The sequence below is a fragment of the Lissotriton helveticus genome, chromosome 8 (genome assembly GCF_964261635.1).
Source record: "Lissotriton helveticus chromosome 8, aLisHel1.1, whole genome shotgun sequence".
Taxonomy (NCBI): Eukaryota; Metazoa; Chordata; class Amphibia; order Caudata; family Salamandridae; genus Lissotriton; species Lissotriton helveticus.
The window spans coordinates 251172054-251196053 of record NC_136069.1 but is presented as its reverse complement, the minus strand read 5'-3'; the positions used below and the strand labels follow the sequence as shown (position 1 = coordinate 251196053).

Below are 24000 nucleotides of genomic sequence, written 5' to 3'. Positions count from 1 at the left end.
CGACCTAAAGAAAAAGAAGGCCCAGAGAGCCGTGGAGCAGTGAAGCCTCCAGACGACAACTGTACTGGCCTGTCTACAGTCCTCGAAGAAACCTGCACCGAAAAGCGACTCGTCCTGCAGGCCCAGCAACCTCCACAACCCTGGGAGGACTGCCTGCCTTCCCTAAACTCCAAGTACACCCTCAAGAAGTGATCCAGTGCCTTGCCCAACCAGCCCTCCTGACCCACCTCTGTATCTGACGCCTCGGGCCCGATTGTTAGTGGCTTACCAGTGCTAAGAAGGTTCACCAGTGGTCCTGAGCTCGAGTCCATCCCAGAATGACCTCTCCAAGACTCCAAGACAACTACTGCAGCTCAGCATGAAGGGTCCCCTAACTGCAACCGGATCCGTAAAGGATCCGACCTCAAAGGACACTCCTGCCCCCGCAACTCCCCTGCCTTGGGGAGCCCGACTGATATAGCCCAGATGCCCTTCAATATCCCAACTTACCTCTCGAGCCACCAGTTCCCTTCGTCCCGATTCCTTGTCCGAGCCTGCAGCCTGTGTTCAAGATCTTCAATCTCTATTGCTTTGCATTGGGCGCTCGATGCTGAATTGGCACTCTGCACCACTCTGCAGCAGGTCGCCTCTGTGCTGCTGAGGGTGCGTGTTTGGTGCTGCCTCATGGCCCTCCCCAGTGCAAGTCCTATCTCCCACAGATTGACCCCCAACTCCGATATACCCTACCTGCAACCGGCACCTCTTTGTGTGCCCCCAGTCTCCATTGACTAACATTGGCCCTATTACCCAAATCTGACCTCTGCACACGACCCCCCCAGTGCCGCTGGTGGTGCAGTCACTACACTTACCTGACCCTTGCCCAGTGTTGGTCCTAAAACCAGAAGAGTGTATTTATAAGTCATGTACTTACCCGTGAAATTGCATGATTGTTTTCCTCCCATAAACTAACATTGAAGTGTTCGAAAAATGCACCTTGTCATACACAAAAAGGAATATTTTTACAAACAATTGGTCTCGGATTAAGTCATCGAGTGTGTGCAATCATTTATTGCCTGAGTGTGGAAAACAAATGGATAACACAGCCCTCTGATAAGCCTAACTGCTCTCCCACACTACCACAAAAGAGAGCATTTGATATTATCTACTTTAGGTTACGTAAAGCCTCTAGGGATCCACTGAACTCTGTGCATACTATATCTTAATTTGGTTTAGCATGTACAGAGCCAGCTTCGAACACTATGGTGCAGAGCTGGGATTACACTATCAAGCAAAGAAATTGTACTGGAGACATACCCTTCCAGTACCAGCTCCTATGAGTAGACTACTGAGAAAGGTCCCATACATTGGATGTGCACTGTGTTGTTTCCCTTGAGAACTTAACTAATTTCCCCTTGTTTTCACATGCTACAAGTAAGAGTTTTTGATGGAAAGGCTGGTCTTGCTATTTGAGCAGATTAGTCTTTTCATCTAAATCTCATGGCTTTCTGATTTATTCCTCTGCATTGCACTAGCGCAAAGCCTTAGTTGATATGCACCTAAGTCTTTAAGCATGTCCGTTAGGCTTCAGAGGAGTATTAATATTATCCCATTAGCACTGTGATGCTTGCATATGAACTTGAAAAGGCATCTCTAGCCTCTCACCCGCTGGACCTTTTAAGCCTCAATTGCCTATAAGGAAAAAAAAAGCTAGACACTCATACACTGAAATGTATTTTTAAATTTGACAAGGCTGTCAATGAAACTTGGAAATCTGATACATAAGTCATCCCTGGCTTTTCATCGAAAGGCATGTTGCACTTTGAAGCTTATACTTTTGCTTTTGATGGGCTCACAAATCCAGCACATGTAGTGATTTTGGCTAAACAGTCAGAACTGGCCAAAGGTGTTACACATGAGATGGTGATACTTGTCAGCTATGTTTTTAACATTTTACAAAGTGATCCAATCCATTTAAAAACAGCGTGTTTCGCACACAAACTCTTCTTGCATATTTTTTGAAGATTGTCTCCATCATTCACATGATATACATTTAACCAAGCATTAACAATGCATCCCATTTTAGCTTTGTATGGTGGAAAGATTTATAGCAAGCTTGACAAACACAGCATAGATATGACATGGTCAGCAGCGGCCGCACAACCTTCCCTATAATAAATAGGCTGTATAGGACAGGTGACAGCAGCAGGAAGAAGAGGGGCACAAAGGTCTGTCACACTCAGTAAAGGTAGACCACAGGTAACTAACATAATTTAAAGGAAGCGCGAGGAGTTCAAGGACTATTGTATGTTTTTTTCTCAAATGATTGAAATATAAATAAAGTCGAAACACCACTGGAAAAAAACGGCCAAACTTCTTATAGTATTATCATTCATTCATATACTCACATAGTATGTTGAACCGTCACTTTCCTAATGTGGTATACCTAATCAGCGTGTTCCCCACTAAGGACTGGGAAGTATCTGAGAGTACTACTGTCTCCTTGAAGTGAAGTCTCCTACGTATAGGAGACTTAGTTTGGGTGAGGCCCCTTATGTCGACATGTATGTTCTCCATTGTTAAACTACCATGCCTCTAGTAAATGGGAGTGAAATATTTTTTACTGGTGCCTCCATACTCAAGATTAAAAACAGGAGGGTCAAACAATGGACCCTCTATTTTTCAGCAGCATGACAACAAGCTTGATTATTAGAATACATTCCTCAGGAGTATAGATTTGGTGTATGACATCTCATATTATGGGAAGTCTATAGTTCTTAAGGCATGTTATGAAGGCATTCCATACATACATCCTTTGTTTTTTTTATACGAAGGGGCAACAGAAGTGGAATTGCACCTTCTGTATAAAAAGCTATATCTTTGGCATCAGTAGTACATATTTCCCTTCCTCATAGAACAGGTAGAGTTTGGGCAACAGAGGTGCAAGCGTCCCCTTCAGAGGAGAGGTACAAATTGTGTGGAAGAAGTGCAATCTTTGCTTCCTTACAGAACAGGTACTGTGTGGAAGTAGGAATACAAACTTTCGTCCCCTACAGAAGGCCACCGCAGTGAAAATGTGTCATCCTCGCAGAACATATTCAGCAAGGCCGAAGAGTGCAAACTTTCATCACTTACAGAACAAATGCAGGTAAGGCATGATTGTCATGCAGGTAACAGAGAGTTCTCTGCTGTGCATTATATGATTAGTCTGTAGATGCATGAGTCTTTATGTGGATAAGCCTAAACTGATCATCCCAAAATGTAGATTTACAAGATTCGGAGGCAAAACCCTGAAAGTGCTTAGAGGAAACCTACCCTTAGAAGTCAGTTCATAGTATGAATTCACATCCATCAAGTACTTCTTAAAACAACTGCTGCTCAAATTTGCCATACACGCTAATTCAGAAATTAAAATAACTCTAAATAACCATCCTGCACCATTTCTCAAGCTTTCACAACCAGGAGAGCTCTACCACAAGACCCTACGATCTCTCCAAGTTTCTACAAAATAATAACATCAATCTACTTACCAAGAATATTTCACATTCACCTCCCCACTCTGCCAGCATGTACCGACACCTTCACTCATTCTCTATTTACAACCCTTGTTTACTTCCTATACTCTCTCCCCTGCTTTAAAAATATTGCTACTGTCAAACATGCATTGTTTACTATGTTTAACGGATATAAGAAACTGCTTTGTATTTATATTTTATAGAGCGCACAATTCATCCCCAAAGGGATATCCCGGTGCTAGACAGAGTCAATTACTGGTTCTAAAAAAGACCTAAGGAGAAGACAGCATGTCTTCAATTTTGTTCTGAATGACAACAAATCGGGTAGAATATGCAGCTCCTGAGGGAGCCTATTCCAATGGGTGGAAGTTAAAGCGGACTTTACCCATCCGGGATTTTTTGATTCTTTTACAAGATATCAGGGCCTTAGAGGCTGATCTAAGAGTCTGGTTGGGTTTATAGAAGTTGACTTTGTTGCGAACAGCATAGGGCCATTCCCATAAAGTGCTCTGTGCCTGTGGCATACTAGCTTAAAATGGCTTGTTTGGGGACTGTCAAATGTCAAATCTATGTGCTGCACTGTTGAAATAAGGGTGACACTACCAACCAGAATATAAGATCCTTAAGTATTGCCCGGCGGTGTCGCCTCTTGAACCCAAAAAGAAGTTAAACTATTGAAGAGGCAGGCGCTGGAGACTGGAAGGCAGGAAACAAGGTTTTTATTTTCTCCGGAGGAGAACACAGCAAAACGGACAGAAGGTATCGTTCTGAGGTGCTCTAACTGCATCCCTGAGGCCTGGCCTCTTATACACAAGTTTATCTCTTTATTGCATGTAACACATTCTCGTCGATACTTTGATGTACGGAAAGACATCCTCAGAATCCCCCCTTCCCAGCCCGTTCCCACGCAAGGTTACAGTGGAAGTCCCCGCCCCGTGCACAACAGGTGATGATCATCGCGCAGCTGGATATTCCGCCGATTCATGGAGTGTGTGGGGTTCGATCGGATCTCGTAGGGCGGGGGGCTTTGATCAACCCGGGGATCCCTTGCTGGGGGGAAACTTTCTATTGTACGGGGAGGGGCAAGGAACAGTATCGGCAGAGCTGGGTGTCGGCCTGGGAACGAGGAAGACGAACGGGCACACGGGAAAAAGGGGTTTGCATCAAAGGGCCGGGGATCATGAATGGGAAGAAGGGAGGTGTTGCGCTGGGAACAGGACGAGGGCCTGGGGCAGAGCAGCGACGAAGAGGGGTTTTATGATTCGCGGCAGGTGCAGGCAGGGGGAGGTTGTCAGCGAAGCTAGGAGGGGGAGAGAGGCGCGCTGGCTCTCGGCGAGAGCAGGGAAGCCATGGTGCTCAAAATGGCGGCTGTTTTACGCGCACAAAAGGTTTAAGGAGAGCAAGAGGGCGCCGATAATGTTGACGGTTTCAGCCCAACTTTCAACAGTCCCCCCTTTTCAACATATCTAGCCACCTTGCTTTACTCAATGTCAATTTTCATCAAATTCCTAACTTCGGTATCATACAATGCTCTCATATGTTCGCTTCCAATGTCCACAGTTTTGGGAAAAATACAACTCGCACATAAAGAACACATAGGTGGCAGACATTGAATTCCTAAGCATAGGCCACATATCACAACTACGGGAATCAGGATAATGGTGAGCAGTCTCCAGCCCCAGCTTTTGACGGTGTCCCAGAACCAACCACCAAGCGACCATTCTTCTTGCTCTTGGTGAACTTCCGAAGAGAGTCTGTGAAGATGTTCGATGGCTTTGTACACTGAGGGTGAGTTGTCCGGTATGTATGTACAACAGCTGGACCCAATAATGCGGCATGCTCCTCCACGGTCCGCCAGAACCACATCTAGAACGAGGCGGTTCTGAAGAGCCACCAAACGGACCGCTTGGAGCTCGGCAGTGTTGTTGGCAAAGATGCCCGCTGTGATGTTCATGGTTGTCTCGACTGCCTGAGTCAAATGTCGGATGGCACGGCTGTTTGCCATCGGGCCCCAGAGGGGGACGAGTCCTTTCATAGCATCGAGGAACTGCGCCCCTGTTGAGTCGGCTTGCTCAACGTCTTTGGCTCGTTTTTGCCTGTGGTGATTCGCTGGGGCCACATAAGTTGGAGGAAGGACGAAGGAGATGTAGCAAGTGCCCCCCCCAGCCTTTGGGGAGCCAGGTGTAGGCCTTTGTGCCGCAGATGAAATACATGTTTGGGGATGACACAAAGGAAGGTGGATCCGTGGAATCCAGAGTGCTGGTAAAGCGGCAAGCGCTGCGACCCACCAGCTGTGTCCCAAGTCCTTCTACACACATGTGGCCTGTGACGTTGATGACCGACAGGGCCACAGTCAGAGTGGCAGCCGTTCGTTTCCGCAGATAGGAGAAGGTGGGTCTGGTTGGATTGTTGAACACCTGCATTTCGATTCGTTCTTTAGCTGGGATGTCCATTTGGATCGAGTCGCTGGGGGTCAGCGGGCAGAAGTGTGTCTTTGTCTTGTTTCGCCCGGCCCCGTGAGAAGAATGTGCTGCAGTTCTGCTGGAGGTGGCATTGCCCGTATAGCTCTCTTGCAGGAGGATCAGCCAGGCAAGGCAGGAGCCGTGGACAGAGAAGGGTGAAGGGATGAATGGTATTGAATGTCCAGTGGCATGGGGTAGCAACCCACAGATCCAGCAGTTGGTGGTGTTGGTGGCAAGATTGTGCTGGTGAAGTAGCTGCACGAAAGAGTTGTTCCAAAACTCCTTTCGCCTCTCTCTTAGTTGAGGAGAGAGCGAAATTAGATAATGTTCCTTCATGGTGGTAGGATGAGCAGTGGTTAGGAATGTTTCGTGAGCAGGTGCGTGTTCTTCCATAATCCAGAGCGTAGTCATGAGGAGAAAACAGAGGAGGATTACGATGAAGAGTGCAATTGTCTTTGAGCTATGGAGTCTGTCTGTTCTCGGATTTCTGTAGTGGGTATTTCCTGATGTCTCCGTCGGCTTCTTATTTGGCGCTTCCATCATCTTCTTATCTGGCGCTTCCATCATCTTCGTCTTCAAGGTGCTCGGTAGTGGGCAGGACCACAGACTTAGTTTTAGCTTCTCTCCAGGTAACCCTTGGTAGTTTGGGTCACCGTTCTGAGATCCTTTAACCTAGTCCGTGGCCTACTTAGCCGAAGCTCCCTCCTTTCGACGCAGGAAATACCCTTCTCGAGATGGCACAGTGGGGTCAGGATGTTTTGAAAGTTCGAGTGTCTCGGTATCAGGATAGCAGTTCAACGATGGTCGGTCCTGGTTCAGGAGCTCTTCTTGGGTGTTGACGGTGTCTGTTGTGGCCAGGGCTGGAGAGACCTTTTTGCAGTGATGAGCGTGCAGCCAGTGTTTCTTCCCCTCCACTCGAAGTGCGGTTCGAGTGGTGATCAGCACTTGCCAGGGGCCCGTCCACCGGGGTTCCAAACTCTTTGATCGCTGAAAATTCCGGATCAGCACGAAGTCCCCCGGCTGGATGGCGTGACCCGGACCCCTGGAAGCATCGGGGATGGCCTGCTGCACCTGCTGATGAAGGACAGACAAAGTTTCAGTCAATTTGTACAGATAATCAGACATTAGGACGTCCGGAACGTCATGAATGGAAGTTGGTTTCGGGGCAGACCAGACGCTCATGGGTCGACCGAAGACAACTTCATAAGGGGTTAAGTGATGTCGGGTGGGGGTAGAGCGCATCGATAGCAGTGCCAATGGGAGGGCGTCTGGCCATTTCAGGCCCGTGGTAGCCACTATTTTGGCCAGTTTAAGCTTTAGTGTGGCATTGTGTCGTTCGACAAGCCCAGCAGATTGAGGGTGGAAGACTGCGTGGAATTTCTGTTTAATACCCAGCCCATTTAGGATGAGCTGGATAACTTTGGCTACGAAGTGGGGGCCATTATCACTCCATAAAACACGACAGAGGCCATAACGGGGGAAAAACTCCTTTAACAGAACCTTTGCAGTGGCCATAGCGGTGTTGTCACGGGTTGGATATGCTTCCACCCACTTGCTAAATGCGCACACCACGACGAGCACATATTTTAAGCCTTGGCATCTGTCTAGCTGGATGTAGTCCATCTGCAGGACTTCAAATGGGTGGTTTGGGACCCCAAATCCCCCCCGGGGTACTACAGTTCCTTTCCCGGGGTTGTGTTGCAGGCATATTAAGCATTGTTGGACCAGGCGTTTGGCGGAATCTGGGATCTTGTCATTGTGCCAAACCCTGGAGACAAGTTCGATCATGGGGGCTGATCCTATGTGGGCAGGGGAGTGTGCCATGGTTAATATGGGAATCAAGTACGAATCAGGTAGCAACCATCTGTTCGTGTCTTTTGTCCGCCAGCAGCCTTCATCGTCTTTCAATCCCACCCGTGTCCATTCAGTCAATTCGTGTTGTGTGCTAGACGTTTGTATGTCTCTAATTGTGTCCTTGGCGTCAGTCCAGTTTTCTGCTTGTGACCTGGTCACGTACATATGTGTTGTCGTTCTATTTTCAGCTGTCGTTCGGGCGGTGATGTCGGCTAGTGCATTTCCCTGTCCAATAATGTCTGTCACTTTCTTGTGTGCCTGGCATTTGATAACGGCCAGTTTATTGGGGAGGAGGACAGCTTCGATTAAGGCGGAGACTAAATCCCCGTGCAAAATGGGTGTGCCGTGTGAGGTCAAGAACCCTCTCTCTCTCTCCAGAGGAGCCCAAAATGGTGAACCACCCCGAAGGCATACTGGCTGTCGGTGTAAATGTTCGCTGTGGTTCCTGTTGCCAGGATGCAGGCTCGCGTCAAAGCAATCAGTTCCGCTGCCTGGGCAGATCGCTGGGTGATGCGGGCTGTTTCTACTACAGTTCGAGCCGTGGTGACTGCATAGGCAGCGGAAGTGGTACCATCGGAGAGTTTGATGCAAGAACCGTCCACCCACAGCTCCCCGTCGGGGTCAGGGAAAGCCGTGTCTCTGAGATCGACCCTACTCCTGGTCTGTTCGTCCGTAAGAGTCACGCAGTCATGTACGGGGTGCACATTGGGATCGTTCTCTGGCAAGGGTAACAGAGTTGCTGGGTTCAGTGTGGTGCATCTTTTCAGGGTGATATGGGGGGCAAGCAAGGTCAGTTCGTATCCAGTCAGTCGTGCACTCGTCAGATGTTGCGTCTTGGTTTGGTTCAGGAGGGTGTCGACTGCATGGGGTACCAGTACCGTGAGGGAATTCGAGAGTACAATCCCCTCACTCTGTCGGATAGAGATTGCAGCAGCAGCTACAGCTCGAAGGCAGGCAGGCAAGGCTCTGGCGACAGGGTCAAGAGTGGCAGAGAAGTAAGCGCACGGTCGTTGCTTAGGGCCGATGGCCTGGGTCAGGACAGATAAAGCGCACCCCTCCCTTTCGTGAGTGTAAAGGGAGAAGGGCTTTTTGTAATCAGGGGTACCTAGGACAGGGGCTGAGCAAAGGGCATCTCGCAGTTCTGTGAAGGAAGTTTGACACTCAGGGGTCCAAGGGAGTGGGAAAGGGACGTCTTTGTTTAGCAGAGAAAGCAGTGGTTTTACAACGAGGCTGAAGTTTGGTAACCATTGTCGGCAGAAGGAGGTGAGGCCTAATAGGGAGCGAACCTGCTTCTGGGTCTTGGGGACAGGGGTATCTAGAATGGTTTGGATTCGATCTGGGGTGAGTTTTCTTCCATCTTTGGACAAGAGGTGGCCTAGGTAAGTGACCTGGGGTAGGCAGAATTGCAACTTCTTCTTGGAGACCTTGTGGCCATTTTCCGCAAGGAAGTGCAAGAGTTGAATGGTGGCGGTAACCGCTAGAGGGGTGGTGTCGGCTGCCAAAAGGATGTCATCGACATATTGCACCAACACCACTCCGTCGGGTAACTGGACTTGGTCTAGTTGTCTTTTGAGGGCCTGGCTGTAAATGCTAGGGCTTTCCGTGTAGCCTTGAGGCGCTCGGCAGAACCTATATGAGCGGGCTTTTAGGGTAAAGCCGAAGAGATATCGGCTGTCTGGGTGGATGGGGATGGAGAAGAATGCGTTCTTGAGGTCGATGACGGAAAAGGTGGTGGCAGTGGATGGAATCAAGGTCAGGATGGTGGTGATGTCTGAGACCACAGGGTACTGGGGTACCACCACTTTGTTGATCTCTCGGAGGTCGATGATGAAACGGTATGCTTTCTCATCTCCCTCTCCCTGCTTCTTGATAATGGGCAAGATAGGGCTGTTGCAAACGTTGCTAACCACTTCCTCTACCACTCCTGCGTCTATCAGTGACTGGATAATCATTACCAATGCCTTCTCGCCCTCTGGCGATATCCGATATTGTGGGAGTTTTGGGAGTGTTGCGTCTGGTCGGACAGTAATGTGCACTGGGTCAATTAACATACGCCCTACGTCCGAATCCGCTTTGGCCCACAGATACGGAGGTAGAGTGTCAAGCAGGGACGCGTCAACGTCGGTGATGGAAAACATGTGTCGGGGGGAGCAATGTCTAAGCAGAACGGGGTTGTCGTAAAGAAACACTCGAACTCCATCTTGAGAACACCTGATCGTCGCTCGGAAGTGTTTCAGTAAGTCAAGTCCCATAATGGCGTCAGGGCTATTGGAGGAAAGCAAGAACGTGGTGTCGGTGGTGTTGTTTTCTACGTCAAAGAGAATCGGGGCAGACAAAGGGTTGGTGGAGGGCGTTCCATCGAAACCTGTCGATGTTATGAGTGAGCCAGACAAGGGTGCCCTTGGAATCAGTCGTTTAGATAACGCACTACGTGTTGCGCCAGTGTCTACCAGAAATGGAGACTTGGTACCCAGGACCTTAGCAGTGACATAAGGGCCCTGCTGGGCAACATAGAGCTCGACTGGATCCCTCCCTCGCCCTTGGCTGTCCTATGCGAAGGTGTGAGTATCGTCATAGTCAGATTGTTGATATTGGTTCTGCCTGGGTCGGTCGAACGTATTTGGTCTGCTTGATCTGTCGTTAGTCGCGTCATTTGGGGGCCCTCGTTGTTGTCCCTTAGGTCTCGGTCCGTTTGCTACGTCCCTGGGGTCTTTGTTTCTGATCATTTCCAGAAGAACTGGGCACTGGGATTTCCAATGGCCAGTCCCTTTGCAGAAAGCGCACTGATTTTCTCTAAGGTCCGTGCGTCCACTGTAGGAAGTCAGAGTGCGGTCCTGGGGAAATGTAGTCTTAGGGACGTTTGTCTGGTAGTTTCCCCGGTATTGGTCTCGTCCTATAGTCACCCCTTGCAGTTTGGCAATCATCACCCTCTCTTTTAAGTCCTTCTTCTTTTTCTCTGTCGCCCTATCGTTTTCATTTTTCTGGTGCTCATAATATTGGGCCATTTGGAGAATCGCTGTAGGTTTGGAGGCTGCCCAACTACTCTCGCTGGCCTGTAGTTTCTGGGAGATTTCCGATGATAGGCCCTTAACATAATTCTGGACAAACAGATGGTGTCCGGTTGCAGTGGTCATGTCCTGGCCGCTGTAATCGGAGAACACCGTTTCAAACCGGGAGAAGTATTCCGATACATCCTCCTGGGGTTTTTGGCGACAGGCTGTTACTATCGACCAGTCCACTTTCTTTTCTGGGATTAGGGTTTTTAATTTCTCTACGATTTTATCTGGGAGGTCTAGAATGGATTTCAAAGGCTTTTGTCCTGGTCCCCGTTGTTTATCCAGATCATCGAGTTGTGACCAGGTATGTCCAAACAGCTCAAGGTGGTCGACTTTCCGGATTTGCTTCCACACATCAGCTGGTAGACATAACCCGAAGAACAAGTCGATGTCAGCCAGGGTCATAATCGTTGAGCCTAGGGCTGTACCCAATTCAGTATAGAAGGCAGTGGGGTTTTTTCGTAGGTCGGGTAGAGATTTCCGGAATGTCAGTATCTCTTGCCGGTCCCACGGCTGGTAGACCCAGTTGTACACTACCCTTCCCTTCGCATCTTGGTTGTTTGCATCATCGTGAGTCCCTGTACCCCGAGGAGGAACCCAGTAAGGGGCAGCCTCTCGTATCGGCATCATGGTGTTAGATTGCTCGGTTGGTGGTTCGGTCACTACGGAGGCTGCGGATTTAGCTCCCGGCTTTCGTTCAGTGAGGTGGCGGAAAACCTCAAGCGTACGCGTAAGGAGGTCCGACACATCACACTCGCCCTCATCCCCGATATCGACCTTCCGGTACAGAGTCCTTAGGCTCTCGGGACCTTTGTCTCGATATCGGTCCTCGTATGCATTCAAGACATGATAACACAGTCGTACAGTAAAATGTCGTCTGTGACTCCCTGTATACGAGCTGAACACATCCGTGATGTACTCTTCATCCTCCTTTCTTTCTACCAGTGTCCTTGCTATTTTGTCGATCCCCGCTCGCTCATCTTTGTCTAGTCTGTTTGTTCTTGCAGGGCCAGCCCCTCGAGTCTCATGGTCGTCTAACGTTGTTGTTGATGCGGGTTTTAATACAAGGGGTTCGGCTGGCACAGAGGCCATTGGGGCCGACGCTGTGGCGGTACCTTCGTTTGTACCTGGGGGTGGCGCGTGCTGCGCCAAGGGTTGAGAAGGGGCATATGGAGGGGGCATGTAGATGATAGGAGGACCTAACAGCAGGTCCTCATTGGCTCGTTGTTTCGAGGGTAAATCAGGGTAGAGCATGGAGGGAGTTCTAACCGGACACTGGCTTGGCGTTTCCATTTCTAGTTTCTGTTTAGCTTTCTCTCTTTCCTTTATCTCTTTTTCTAAGTTCTGGGCAGCTAGGTGGGCTGCTTTTCGCAGCTCTTTTTCCAGCCTACTCTCAGTTTTCTTTTTACGTTGTTCAGTTTCTTTTCGCCACATGCCGAAACTGTCAAGCATAGTGGGTGTTGTCTTGTTTTTACCCAGGGCAGTTTCTAGCGTTTTTATTTTATCATCATCGAAGGATCCTATCAGGGGCCACTGACTTTCTTGACCCTTTTTCGTATATTTATGCCATAGTTTACTATAGGCTATAGCGGTCAATCCATGCTTCATGAACATGTCCTTATTAGGGGTGCCTTCCAGTGGGGCTGGATGGTCCATCTCTAATAGGCGGTCCGGGCTAAACAGGCTACTAATCAGTGGGGAGAAGACAGACATGACAGCTCGTAACGAGGGACTAAAAAGTCAGCACTGCCTATCTTATCACTAGGTGCAAAGACTGGACAGAATATTTCTATTCTACGTTGTTTGCAGGCAGTGAATACCTCATGGATCAAAATAACAAAAGACCAATAAATAACAATGGGGAGAATGAGTAGGTCCGCAAAGATCTGCGTTACCTACCCTTTTCACTATCTGCAAAAAGGGTGGTCTCTTCCCTGTTTGCAGACAGGGAATCTCCAGGAAACAATAGTTTTGCGAACAACAGTTCAGTTTCAAGTGATTATTGAGTGGGGGAGAAAAAATAAGCACGGCTGCTGCCCTACCTATCCTCCACTGCTTGCAAAGAGAGAGCCCGTTGTTTCTCCGTTTGCAGACAGTGAATCTCCAAATAAATAAAAAGAGCAATACTAGTATTTTTAAACAAACAAGCAATCAAGCAATCATTTCGCAACTTGTCGTGATTACACGACCTTACCCGGACCGCATGGACAGTTTCCTGTCTTCCGAATCCAGCGCCCGATCGTCCTCTCTTCTCCGTTATCCTCGCGGCACTCCTGATGGTTCCCAGTCAGGACCGTAGATCACTCGAGAGAGGTCTGTTCGGAACCAGTGAAGTTCGGATGATCGGCTGTCAGACGAGGGTCTATCGGACAGACGCGTTCCCGATCGTTGCGGTCGTTCACTTTGTCGTCAGGACCTCTCCCACTGGATCCATGGGTCGCTGATGGGCCCCACGCTTGGGACGCCAATTGTTGAAATAAGGGTGACACTACCAACCAGAATATAAGATCCTTAAGTATTGCCCGGCGGTGTCGCCTCTTGAACCCAAAAAGAAGTTAAACTATTGAAGAGGCAGGCGCTGGAGACTGGAAGGCAGGAAACAAGGTTTTTATTTTCTCCGGAGGAGAACACAGCAAAACGGACAGAAGGTATCGTTCTGAGGTGCTCTAACTGCATCCCTGAGGCCTGGCCTCTTATACACAAGTTTATCTCTTTATTGCATGTAACACATTCTCGTCGATACTTTGATGTACGGAAAGACATCCTCAGAATCCCCCCTTCCCAGCCCGTTCCCACGCAAGGTTACAGTGGAAGTCCCCGCCCCGTGCACAACAGGTGATGATCATCGCGCAGCTGGATATTCCGCCGATTCACGGAGTGTGTGGGGTTCGATCGGATCTCGTAGGGCGGGGGGCTTTGATCAACCCGGGGATCCCTTGCTGGGGGGAAACTTTCTATTGTACGGGGAGGGGCAAGGAACAGTATCGGCAGAGCTGGGTGTCGGCCTGGGAACGAGGAAGACGAACGGGCACACGGGAAAAAGGGGTTTGCATCAAAGGGCCAGGGATCATGAATGGGAAGAAGGGAGGTGTTGCGCTGGGAACAGGACGAGGGCCTGGGGCAGAGCAGCGACGAAGAGGGGTTTTATGATTCGCGGCAGGTGCAGGCAGGGGGAGGTTGTCAGCGAAGCTAGGAGGGGGAGAGAGGCGCGCTGGCTCTCGGCGAGAGCAGGGAAGCCATGGTGCTCAAAATGGCGGCTGTTTTACGCGCACAAAAGGTTTAAGGAGAGCAAGAGGGCGCCGATAATGTTGACGGTTTCAGCCCAACTTTCAACAGCACCCAGAAGCTGGACCCATTTTTGTGCAAAATAAAGGTTAAATATATAAATAGGTGAGAGTGAGCTAGTGAGTGAATATGTGAGTGCCGACACCACCCAGCACCATCACTTATGCTTTTATGAGTCAGTACACTTGCTGTTACTCTCTTTCACCTCTACTATTTTAAACTGTTGTGTTTGTAGGAAGGTGAAATCTAACTACATAGTTGCACCCACTTTTTTCCTGGTGTTTTGATGGTTTTTGACTTAGTTTGGCTGGGATCCTGCTATTCAGGGCCCCAACATATCTGCTTTCTCTTCTAAAATGATTCCAAGTACTTTCGTTACACTCCAGTTTGGTTACTGGGGTACTCTTATGAGTCCCTAGTATACGGTACCCTAGGTACCAAGGACATAGGTATCCAGAGGCCTACCAGGGGCTGAAGCATGTATTATGCCACCCCTGGGAAGATTTCCAAAATGACACCACAGGTCTGCTACTGCAGCCTGTGTAAGGTGGTGTATGCACCCCTTACTTAGATATAGTCTCCCTATATCTACCTTATATTACTACACATATAAACCTATCAGTCACCCCTATGGCAGGCCTTATCAATCCTGAAGGCAGGGCGCTGGGTTTTGTGTGAGAGGGTGGCCATGGATGAGCAGGGCCCCTCTGCAGCCTTCGGAATCTATTCTCTGGGGCTTGTCTGTGATGCAGCAGACCATATACTCTTAAGTGCATTATAACCTTGCGGTAAATGCTAACTTTGGATTAATGGCTGCACGGAAACATGTCGTGTTTGGTGTTAAACAGTTAAACACTTGGGAATCCTACCCCCCCCCCCCTGCCACTTCTGGCGGCGGGGGTAGAATTCCACCCGGTACTAGTTTAAAAGAGAACTGGCATCACAAAATGGATGCTGCAGCCAACGACACGAGTATGGCCTCTTTTTGCTGGACAAAACTCCGGCAGGGGAGGCCTGGACAATAGGTTTCCTTTCACAGGGAAGTGTCACCACCTCAAAGACAGGCTTTAGTGTATTAGGGCTGGGTGGGTGCACTCCAAGAGTGCTTTGAAGTCTGCACTGTGGGATCATTTGGTGTCCCTCTGTATAGCCCAGTTCAAACCGGTTGCAGGGGCTACCAGACCCTGCCCTAGCGTGAAACTGGACAAAGGAAATGGGTGTAGCCACTCCTCTTTCCAAACCCTCCCATAGGTGGGTTCCCAGAGTCTGTCCAACCTCTTCCTTGGGTATAAGAAAGGAACCCCTGACTACAGGACTTTAGATTACACCTGGACGAAACTCTGATACTGAATCCTAGCACTTCGACGATCTACACGATGCTGCATGACTGAAGAATCTCCCTTGGAGTAAAGGAGTTACTCTCCTGCTTGGCAGGCAGCAACGAAGCATCTGACCGGTCTGCATCTCCAAAGCTCCCCGAAGTAATTGCAGCCCAGGAGGTGGATTTCTAGACTTCCCCGAGGCCGACCTGAGTTCCCAGCAATGCGGAGACCCGCAGCTCTTGTGAGTACCGTGGAACCGGAACCCCTGGACAACATGCACATTTGCAAGTGCATCAGCTTCTCGACGTCCCTTGCGGCTGTGCTTTGGGTTCCTTGCAGCCCAGACCCCGAGCACCTTTTTTCACTGAAGATTGCTGGACTACCCTCCACGAGTGTTCCGTGAGCCGGCCTTTGTGTTTTTGCTCGAGGTACCTTCGCGATCCCTGGTCCATTGACTGCTGGGTCCCTGAGAAGGCAACTTTGACTTTCCTTGGACTTCTCTGGTTGCTCCAGACGTGCCCTGACTCTCCACCACTTGGTGAGTCCCCCAGACTTTGCTGGTCCGCACCGAAGCATCTTTTTTCTTCCTGTGTGGGTTGCTGTTGCCAAGGCTTATTGGGTCCAACCCGTTCACCGACAACGTAGCACTCTACATCCTTTGTGGGACAGCTCGAATACAGCTCCTGGTTATCATCGACGCCTCCTGGTCCTCGTGGCTGCAGAGTCAAGCTTCACCTCTTCACACCTGAATAACCCGACATCGGTGGGCATTCGTCTATCGTGCCCCTGGTCACTGGCAAACGACCCAGACTCTGTCCCTTCTGCTTTCAGGTTCCTCTCATCTTTGATCCAGGCTTAGATCACACCGGACACTTTCTACTTCGACGGCAGCAGCACTTTCCAGCAGATCGCCATTGAAATCAACGACCATTACCGACACCAAAAGACACCTATGCACCCGGCTTCCTTGGGTGAGGTAACACGTGCACTCCGGTGCTCCCGTGGGTGTTGGCCCTAGAACCCCTAAGGTCTAAAGGGGTTTGGTCAAAGTCCTCTCCTAAGTGTGCCTAATCTTTAAATTTCCAACCGCAAATTTCCCCATAGAAGGTAACGTCGTCTCGTGGCTGTGTTCTCACACTGCACGCGACCCCGTGGGTCCCCTGTGTCACTACCTTGGGTGGTTCCTTGTGGTCCCAGTGATTCTACAGGCTCTAGGCCTTGTTTCTTGTCAAGTCGTGGTTCTTATACCACTTTCTTAATATTTGGTTTGGTACACCCCTAGGACTCAACGTATATTGTGCTATTTACTGAAGTTCTATTGCATTGAAATTGTGTACTGTAATCTCATAAAGGGATTACTAGAGAGTGTTTAGAAATAAATATATATCTATACTACTATTATAAAGGAAGAACTTTGAACCTTTGAGGCGGGGAAACTCAGGAACCACAGCGCCAATCCACACACCCGATACATCGTTGTAATCGTTAGGGTGTGCAGATGGACATAGGCTATATAAACTTAATAAATATACGTAATTTCAAAAATTTACCCCCAAAAAAAAAGTAGTCCCTTGGAAGAAGCGCCGGCCGCGACGTGCGTGCTGACGTTAGGAGCGCGGGGAGGAGCGGCGTACAGGAGCGCGAAGAGGACCGGTGGACATGAGCACGGGGAGGAGCGGCGGACAGGCGTGGAGGCCGATGAGGTAGGTTATTTATTTATTTATTTAGGAGCGGTGAGCGGCGGCAAAATACGAAAGCAAACGTTACATTAAATGAAGCAAAAATGACAATCGTGAGCCAACAAAATAAAAGAGGAAGCAAACGGTGCATTACAAAAGTGAGCCAAACGGTGCATTACAGGAGGAAAAAGTGACGTGTGCAGGTTACAAAAGCGTACAAAGTAAGCAAACGTTACTTTAAATCAAGCAAAAACGACAATCGTGAGCCAACAAAATACAAGAGGAAGCAAACGGTGCATTACAAAAGTGAGCCAAACGGTGCATTACAGGAGGAAAAAGTGACGTGTGCAGGTTACAAAAGCGTACAAAGTAAGCAAACGTTACTTTAAATCAAGCAAAAATGACAATCGTGAGCCAATAAAATACAAGAGGAAGCAAACGGTGCATTACAGGAGGAAAAAGTGACGTGTGCAGGTTACAAAAGCGCACAAAGTAAACAGAGGTATAATACTGCATTACAGGAGGAAAAGGTGACGTGTGCAGGTTACAAAAGCGTACAAAGTAAACACAGAGGTATAATACTGCAATATATGGAGGAAGGCTCCGGGGGACCCACGGACAACGTCGGGCCGGGCGGGGGCCCTGAAGCCTAATTGCTCCCGGACAACGTCGGGACGGGCTGCTAGTATTTTATATATATATACCTTATGTGGTTCTCTTCTCATTTAGACATTCAAGAAGTTATAATCTGGTAAACCAAGCTGCTTTACACTCCTTCAAGACTTAGGCTGAAGGCCGCTCTCCTTAGCTACCACTAGGATAGCTTTCACAGGGGCGTAACACAGGCCCTCGCAGCCCACGCGATGCGGGGGGGCCCCTGAGCAGCAGGGGGCCCCCTCAGCACAGTACCAGCCATGCATCGATTAGGCGTTTGACTAACGCATTCCAGTGTGGTGGTCAGCATCACCGCACTGAAATGCATTGTCACTCATTTATAGGACCATCTCAGCTGTCTGCGGGAGTGCTGCTAGTTAGTACCTCCATTGACTGCCATTGCCAAAGCTCTTAGGTGACATCTTACGGTTGCGTTAGGCTTGGGAATGGCTTAGTTCGCGGCTGGCTGGCTACGTTTTACCAAACACCGCGCCAATAGCTGACGTCAGGTTGCACGGCTTAAGTGTAATGATTTAATTGGCCAACAGCATACGCGGGCCAGCGTGGGCAGACGCACGCAGCATAGTTTTAAGTTGTTTGGCAGCTCCTAGTAAATGCCCGCCCTCCGGCGTAATGATTTGAACCGGATGGTGACCGCGGCCGGAGAGTGGTGCTCACTGCTGTGTGATTGGCTCAAAAGCTGCCCTTCAGTCCAGTGCAACCAATGACGCCACAGCGTGAGTTGGTCGGAGTGTCTGACCTGAACCGTGCAGCCGGAGAGTCATTGTGGCTGGCCCGTTCCGTCAATGCCACTCGCGGCTGACAGAGTAAGTTGAGACTCTGCTTCAGTCTTCTTCTATTTGGCTTCCTACAGCCCTAGCCACATGTGCCAGCCTTTCGCAGTTAGGAGGCCTTGAAGAGGCTCGCTCAGGTATACAACTGCGTCCCTGGGAAGGCCCCCTTCCCTTCTCCCCCCTCCTTACCTACTGTGCCTACACAACACCACCTCGGGGATACCGTGACCCTTTTGCTCCCCACAGTTTGGTTACCCAAAAAAGCCTCAGTCCACTCCGTAAATTCTTGAAATATGAGTGCTCTATTGTCCCTTCCCTACCATGGCCCTCTAGTGCACATCCCAGACGCCCTTCTACGGTGTCTCATGCAGCACCGCGATAATCTGCCTAATTGTGGGGCCCCGATCAGCACATAAACTGCAATGTAGAAAAGAGAGGGATAATGAGGGGCGATAGAGCCAGAAGACAGTGTGATGTGAACAGGGTGAGACTATGAAAGAACCCGGAGGGTTTGTAAAGTGGGGGACTTCAGTGCTGAAATGGGGTCAGCGGGAGGGGCAGTTAAGGTGGGAAAATTGAAACAAGAGAAGACGGCAGCCTACACAGAGATATGCCACTGCCAGTTCTTATGCACGATTTTAAAGATGTGCGCATGGTCACAGACTGTCGGCCTTTTAAAGAAGTAACACATGGAGCAGATGTTAATAGCGATTTTTTTAAAGTATTGTGTTAGTTTACGTAGCACATTCTATATATTAGGCCTAAGGCACTTTTAAATTGCTGAGTACGTAGGTGACTCTTCGTCAATTATACAGCGCTTATATTTACAATGAAGTTTCTTTGGGTGCATGGTTGATAGGGTTTGGTTATGGTACTTACGATGTGTCATTGGGGTCGATTGATGCGCTTCACTAAACTCAGATAGTTTCTAATCTTCAATGATTAATAGTACCAGCTGAAATCCACGCTGGCGCCTCTCAGCTGATAGGTCAGTGGGCAGTTTTGTTTTCAGCAGAACCCTTTAGTTATTTCTATGTGGGAGGTTTTTCTGGTGATCAAATTTTGCAACCTAGGGGCATTTTACAAGACTATTTCAGGTACAGCAAACGTGGGGACACATGCTTGCCTATGTAACATCTTCATGTATATGTCATCTGGGACACGTTGAAGAGTTGTTCATATTGAAAGGTTTTCCATTTGTTTGGCCTTGATTGGTTTTCACTGATTAACTACAGAAGGTGGGTTTTTACCTTGCATAATCGAACATTCACAGAGAAGCACACAAATACCAGCTATTGCTTTGATTAACCTGAGAAAATGTGTCACTCATTTGGAAGTATAATGTCACTTGTACACACACTGAAACCACCAAAATTGCACACACAAGCAGTCTGAAATCCTGGCAGCTATGAGTGGTCAGGGTTATATAAGAATAAAACACACTCACTGAAATATTTGATTACTGTCTGTCCAATAACGTGCTGCTCGCTACAGATTAAGTGTCACTAGTACCTTCTCCAATCCTTATTTAATTTAATTTACTTTTAGCGCATCATGATCATGAGACTAAGTAAACAGGGCACTAAGTTAGTGCTCTTCCATTTCTGGTGCTTTGCATTAGTTTAAATATATTCTTAGAGTTTCTTGTTGCTCAAATGGGAGTAATTTCTGGTATTTATGTGTCCCTAGTCTTCATTGCTTGATTTTGCTCGCGAGAAAGTGTCACACACAGTTTTTTAAATGTCACTCCTAATTACATTGAAATTATGAAAACGTCACACATTGCAATCTGAAACCTTGGCGGTTATGAAGTACTCTGGCCTGAGAGTTCAGGATTAAATCCGGAGCGGGGGCCCCCTCCATGTACCTTGCAGGGGGGCCCCCTCAACTTTCGTTACGCCACTGAGCTTTCAATAAAGGTTGTCTTAAACCTATCATCAATAAGGGTCATATTCTTATAACATTTAAAACATACAATGCCAAGTAAAGAGAATAGCTCATTAACACCATTCACAACAGTATGACAATCAGGTTTCCTGTAATTTTTGTACTAATTTATTGTAGAGAAATAGCCAATGATAAAGCAAATAGTGTGATCATATGTAAATTGATGATCTGTTACTGCAAAAAAAGTTTCAAAGTAGAATGTTATCTAAAAGCTAATGCCATATGAAGGCCTCCGCTTCACAGTATATTTGTTAAATGGTTGGGCCAGATCCATTGCTCATTCAATTTTAGATGGCTGTCAACAAAGCCAGCATTATCCTTCTCCCCTGCAAAGCAAGCTACAACAATATCTTTACCAAAAGAGCATGGAAACTCACCTGTACTGTAATCCTTATGAGCCAGGGCATTACGTACTCCATGCCAAAGAAGAGTGATTTCTTCATCAGTTGGTGTTCTATCAAGACGCAGTCCATTTTCTCCATACATTGGGCTTCTTTTATGAGGAGCTGCTGAACTATCTTTTTGGGCTACTGTTTGAATGGTATTGACAGTTACTATTGTTTTTGACACTGTGTCATATGCAGGTGCACTGTGGGAAGGTGGTGATGGCATCATAATGACTGAGTTGTTATTGTACACGACGTTGTGTGAGGATGAATTGCTTTCTGGTTTGCCTTTATTGGAATATTGATTGTACAACACAGTATCTCTTGCATCTAAATAATCAGCTTGCAGTGGTTGGTGGACTGGGTCTGTCACATTTTGTCCAGCTCTGTTTTCTGAAACTGGTTTGGGTGGTGGATGGGGCATGATAAGTTTACCTTGGGTTTTGACCACTTTGTTGGCCTCCGTGGCTGATTGTGGTCGTATCACTGTACCTTTTCTAGTCTTGTATCCAGCATCAGCTGGAGCTTTAGCAGATTTCGGCCTTCGAACAACTTTTATTTTACCTTTGGGTGTGTTATTTTTCTGACATTCACTATTGTTGCCAGGGGTGGTTCCGTTTTCTCCTTTGGATGACATCCATGCCTGCTTTGCAAAATGGTAGCCTGTGGAAATTACAGGTACTGGCGTGTTTTCTGGTACAATAAAAGCTGTCATCTGGGCAACTTTAGAAAAATATTCTTGATTGTTTGAACCTACACAGTTTGCACCTGTGATGGCACTTCTTAAGTTCAAGTTATCTGATTGTCCCTTTGTTTCATGGTGGGAAGTCTTTGTCTCCAAAATTCCTGTCACATTGTTTTTGAAGGCATTCTCTTCATCTTCTGCCATGAGGTTATCCGGTTCATCAAACCACCTGAGTTTTCTACTGGCCTTCTGGTTTTCTGTGTCTTTTACTTTTGTTTTTGTTAGTTCCAAACTATCTCTGATACCACCTTGATTTTGGTTAGCAAACCTAACACCTCTATCGATAGTCAGTTCCTGGGAGTAACCATCTTCATATTTGGAATATTTTTTTAGAATACCTTTCAGCAAATTGGTTCCTTCACTCTCCTCAATGTATCTCTGTTTGTTTTGCTCTCTCAATAAATCAACATTGAAAGCAGCATGAAACGAGGATGCTCCTGTTGTTCTGCCATGTTCCTTTTGATCTTTTCTTTCTATTTCATTATTATAGTTCAACATCATGTGAGATCTAGATGTAACTCGTGAAGAGGCGGAGATTAGATTATTGCTCATCTCATTCATGAACTGGTCAGTCTGGTCAGTAGGCAATGAGTGGCAAACAATATTACTTTCGTTAGCAGCATCATCTAGCTCATAAACAGTTGCAGCAGAACTTACATCTTTTGGTGGTTTACTTTCTTGTATGTAATTTGTTGAGTTTACACTATGATATGAGCTATAAGAAGGATTGTGTTGCCTAGAAGACATTTTGGATGTTGCTATGCCCTGGTCTGAATGCTTTATTATTGACTTTGAAGGATGCGTATGTTCAGACAAATCCTCTTGTGTACAAACCTGAACTGCTTGCCTTTGAGTGGGATCAGGAGTGGCCCAAGCATTGGTGTTTTTTCGTGAATGGCTAGCAGCAGCCAACAGTTTCTCCCTGCTCACCATTTCAAAAGCTGGTGATTGAGATACCCAAGTATTGGTTTTTGGTATGAACTTTTCCTCTTTTTCATTGTATGACCAAACACTGTTGCTATTTTCTGCAGCTGGTGTAGTACATGAGGCATGCAGATCAGTCTTGGTTTTCTCAATATTTACATTTGATTTTTCATTAAGGTTTTTCAAGTGTTCGTCTTTGGGATTAAACATGTTTTTGTCCGATACTTCATCTGGAGGTGTCAACCCATTGTTCTGGTAGTCTAAATTTTGAAGCCACTTGCTCACCTGCTCGTTCTTAGTAATCCCCTCCCCTGCTGCACGAAGGTGAGATGGTTTAGCCGATTGTGGTCTTTGTGGTTTGTAGGATGAGGAGTTTTCTTGCGCTGCAAATGAAGGTTCTGCAAAGTCCACTCCTACAGGTTGCTCTTCTTCTCCATCTTCAAGACTATCTACGCTTGACAGGCTTTCTGAGTGAGTTAAATGATTAATCTGTTGGTTGAATTCCTAAAAAAGAACAACAGAAAAATATTTTATTCACCCTACATTAATTATAGTTTTATAGCTAAATTATTTGTGAGGGGCACTATTAAAGTTCCTGAACCATATGCTTCAAGTCATGTTATTCCAAACATACGAGAGTCAGCTCACCTTTCCAGGACAGGCTCATTGATGTAGAACTCTCTGCCAACATTTCTCAACCAGTCCTCCAGACAGTTAAATATATCTTCATCACAAGTCCAGTGCATTGGTATCATAGCCCTGACATCACTATAAACTACAGAGAACTTATAGTACTTAGTCCCTCGTTATGAGTGACTGTTTAATTTCGATGAGGCTGGTAACTGCTGTTATAAGATCTGTGGAAACACTGCTAAAAGCAGCCAAAATCTATGTTTGAAAGTCTGGCCCAAAATGTAAAATTACCAGGGGGGTCGGACCCAGAGTTACCGATTCTCGCTGTAATTCCTCCATTTTTAGTGGACCCTCAGGTTCCAACTCGTAATTGGGTGGATTTTCTCCACCCCCAGAGTTACAGATACACTGGGTATCTGTCTCAATTGCAAGGGCACTCATGACAGCCATAGTTATAGGAAAGGAAACTGCTTATTCATGCTGTGTTAAATTATTAAATTACCGGGTTCCTGAACCATTTTACTCTCAATCTCACCCTCTCCCGTGCATTAAACCGGATCTCTAGCAATATTATCTAATAAATATAACACCTCACCACATGCTGAGGCATGTCAGCTGTGACTTTGGTAATATCAGTACTCTTATGAATAAAAACATATCGGTCACCAAGTGGTGTTGAAAGGAACAACTTTCGTGTTCCACCAACATGTTATAGATTTGCCATCATGGAAACGTCATCAGCACAGACACAAAAAGGAACACAGTGAA

General features: G+C 47.4%; 1 protein-coding gene across 2 annotated transcripts in view; it reads right to left on the bottom strand.

Annotated features, from left to right (window-relative positions):
• CEP126 (centrosomal protein 126) overlaps positions 1-24000 on the bottom strand; it is a 430075-nt gene that overhangs the window by 190514 nt on the left and 215561 nt on the right. For both annotated transcript variants that reach the window (XM_078656998.1, XM_078656997.1), the window contains exon 6: positions 20922-23103. In XM_078656998.1, the coding sequence (XP_078513124.1) occupies positions 20922-23103 (2182 nt within the window). The remainder of the gene's footprint in view (positions 1-20921; positions 23104-24000) is intronic.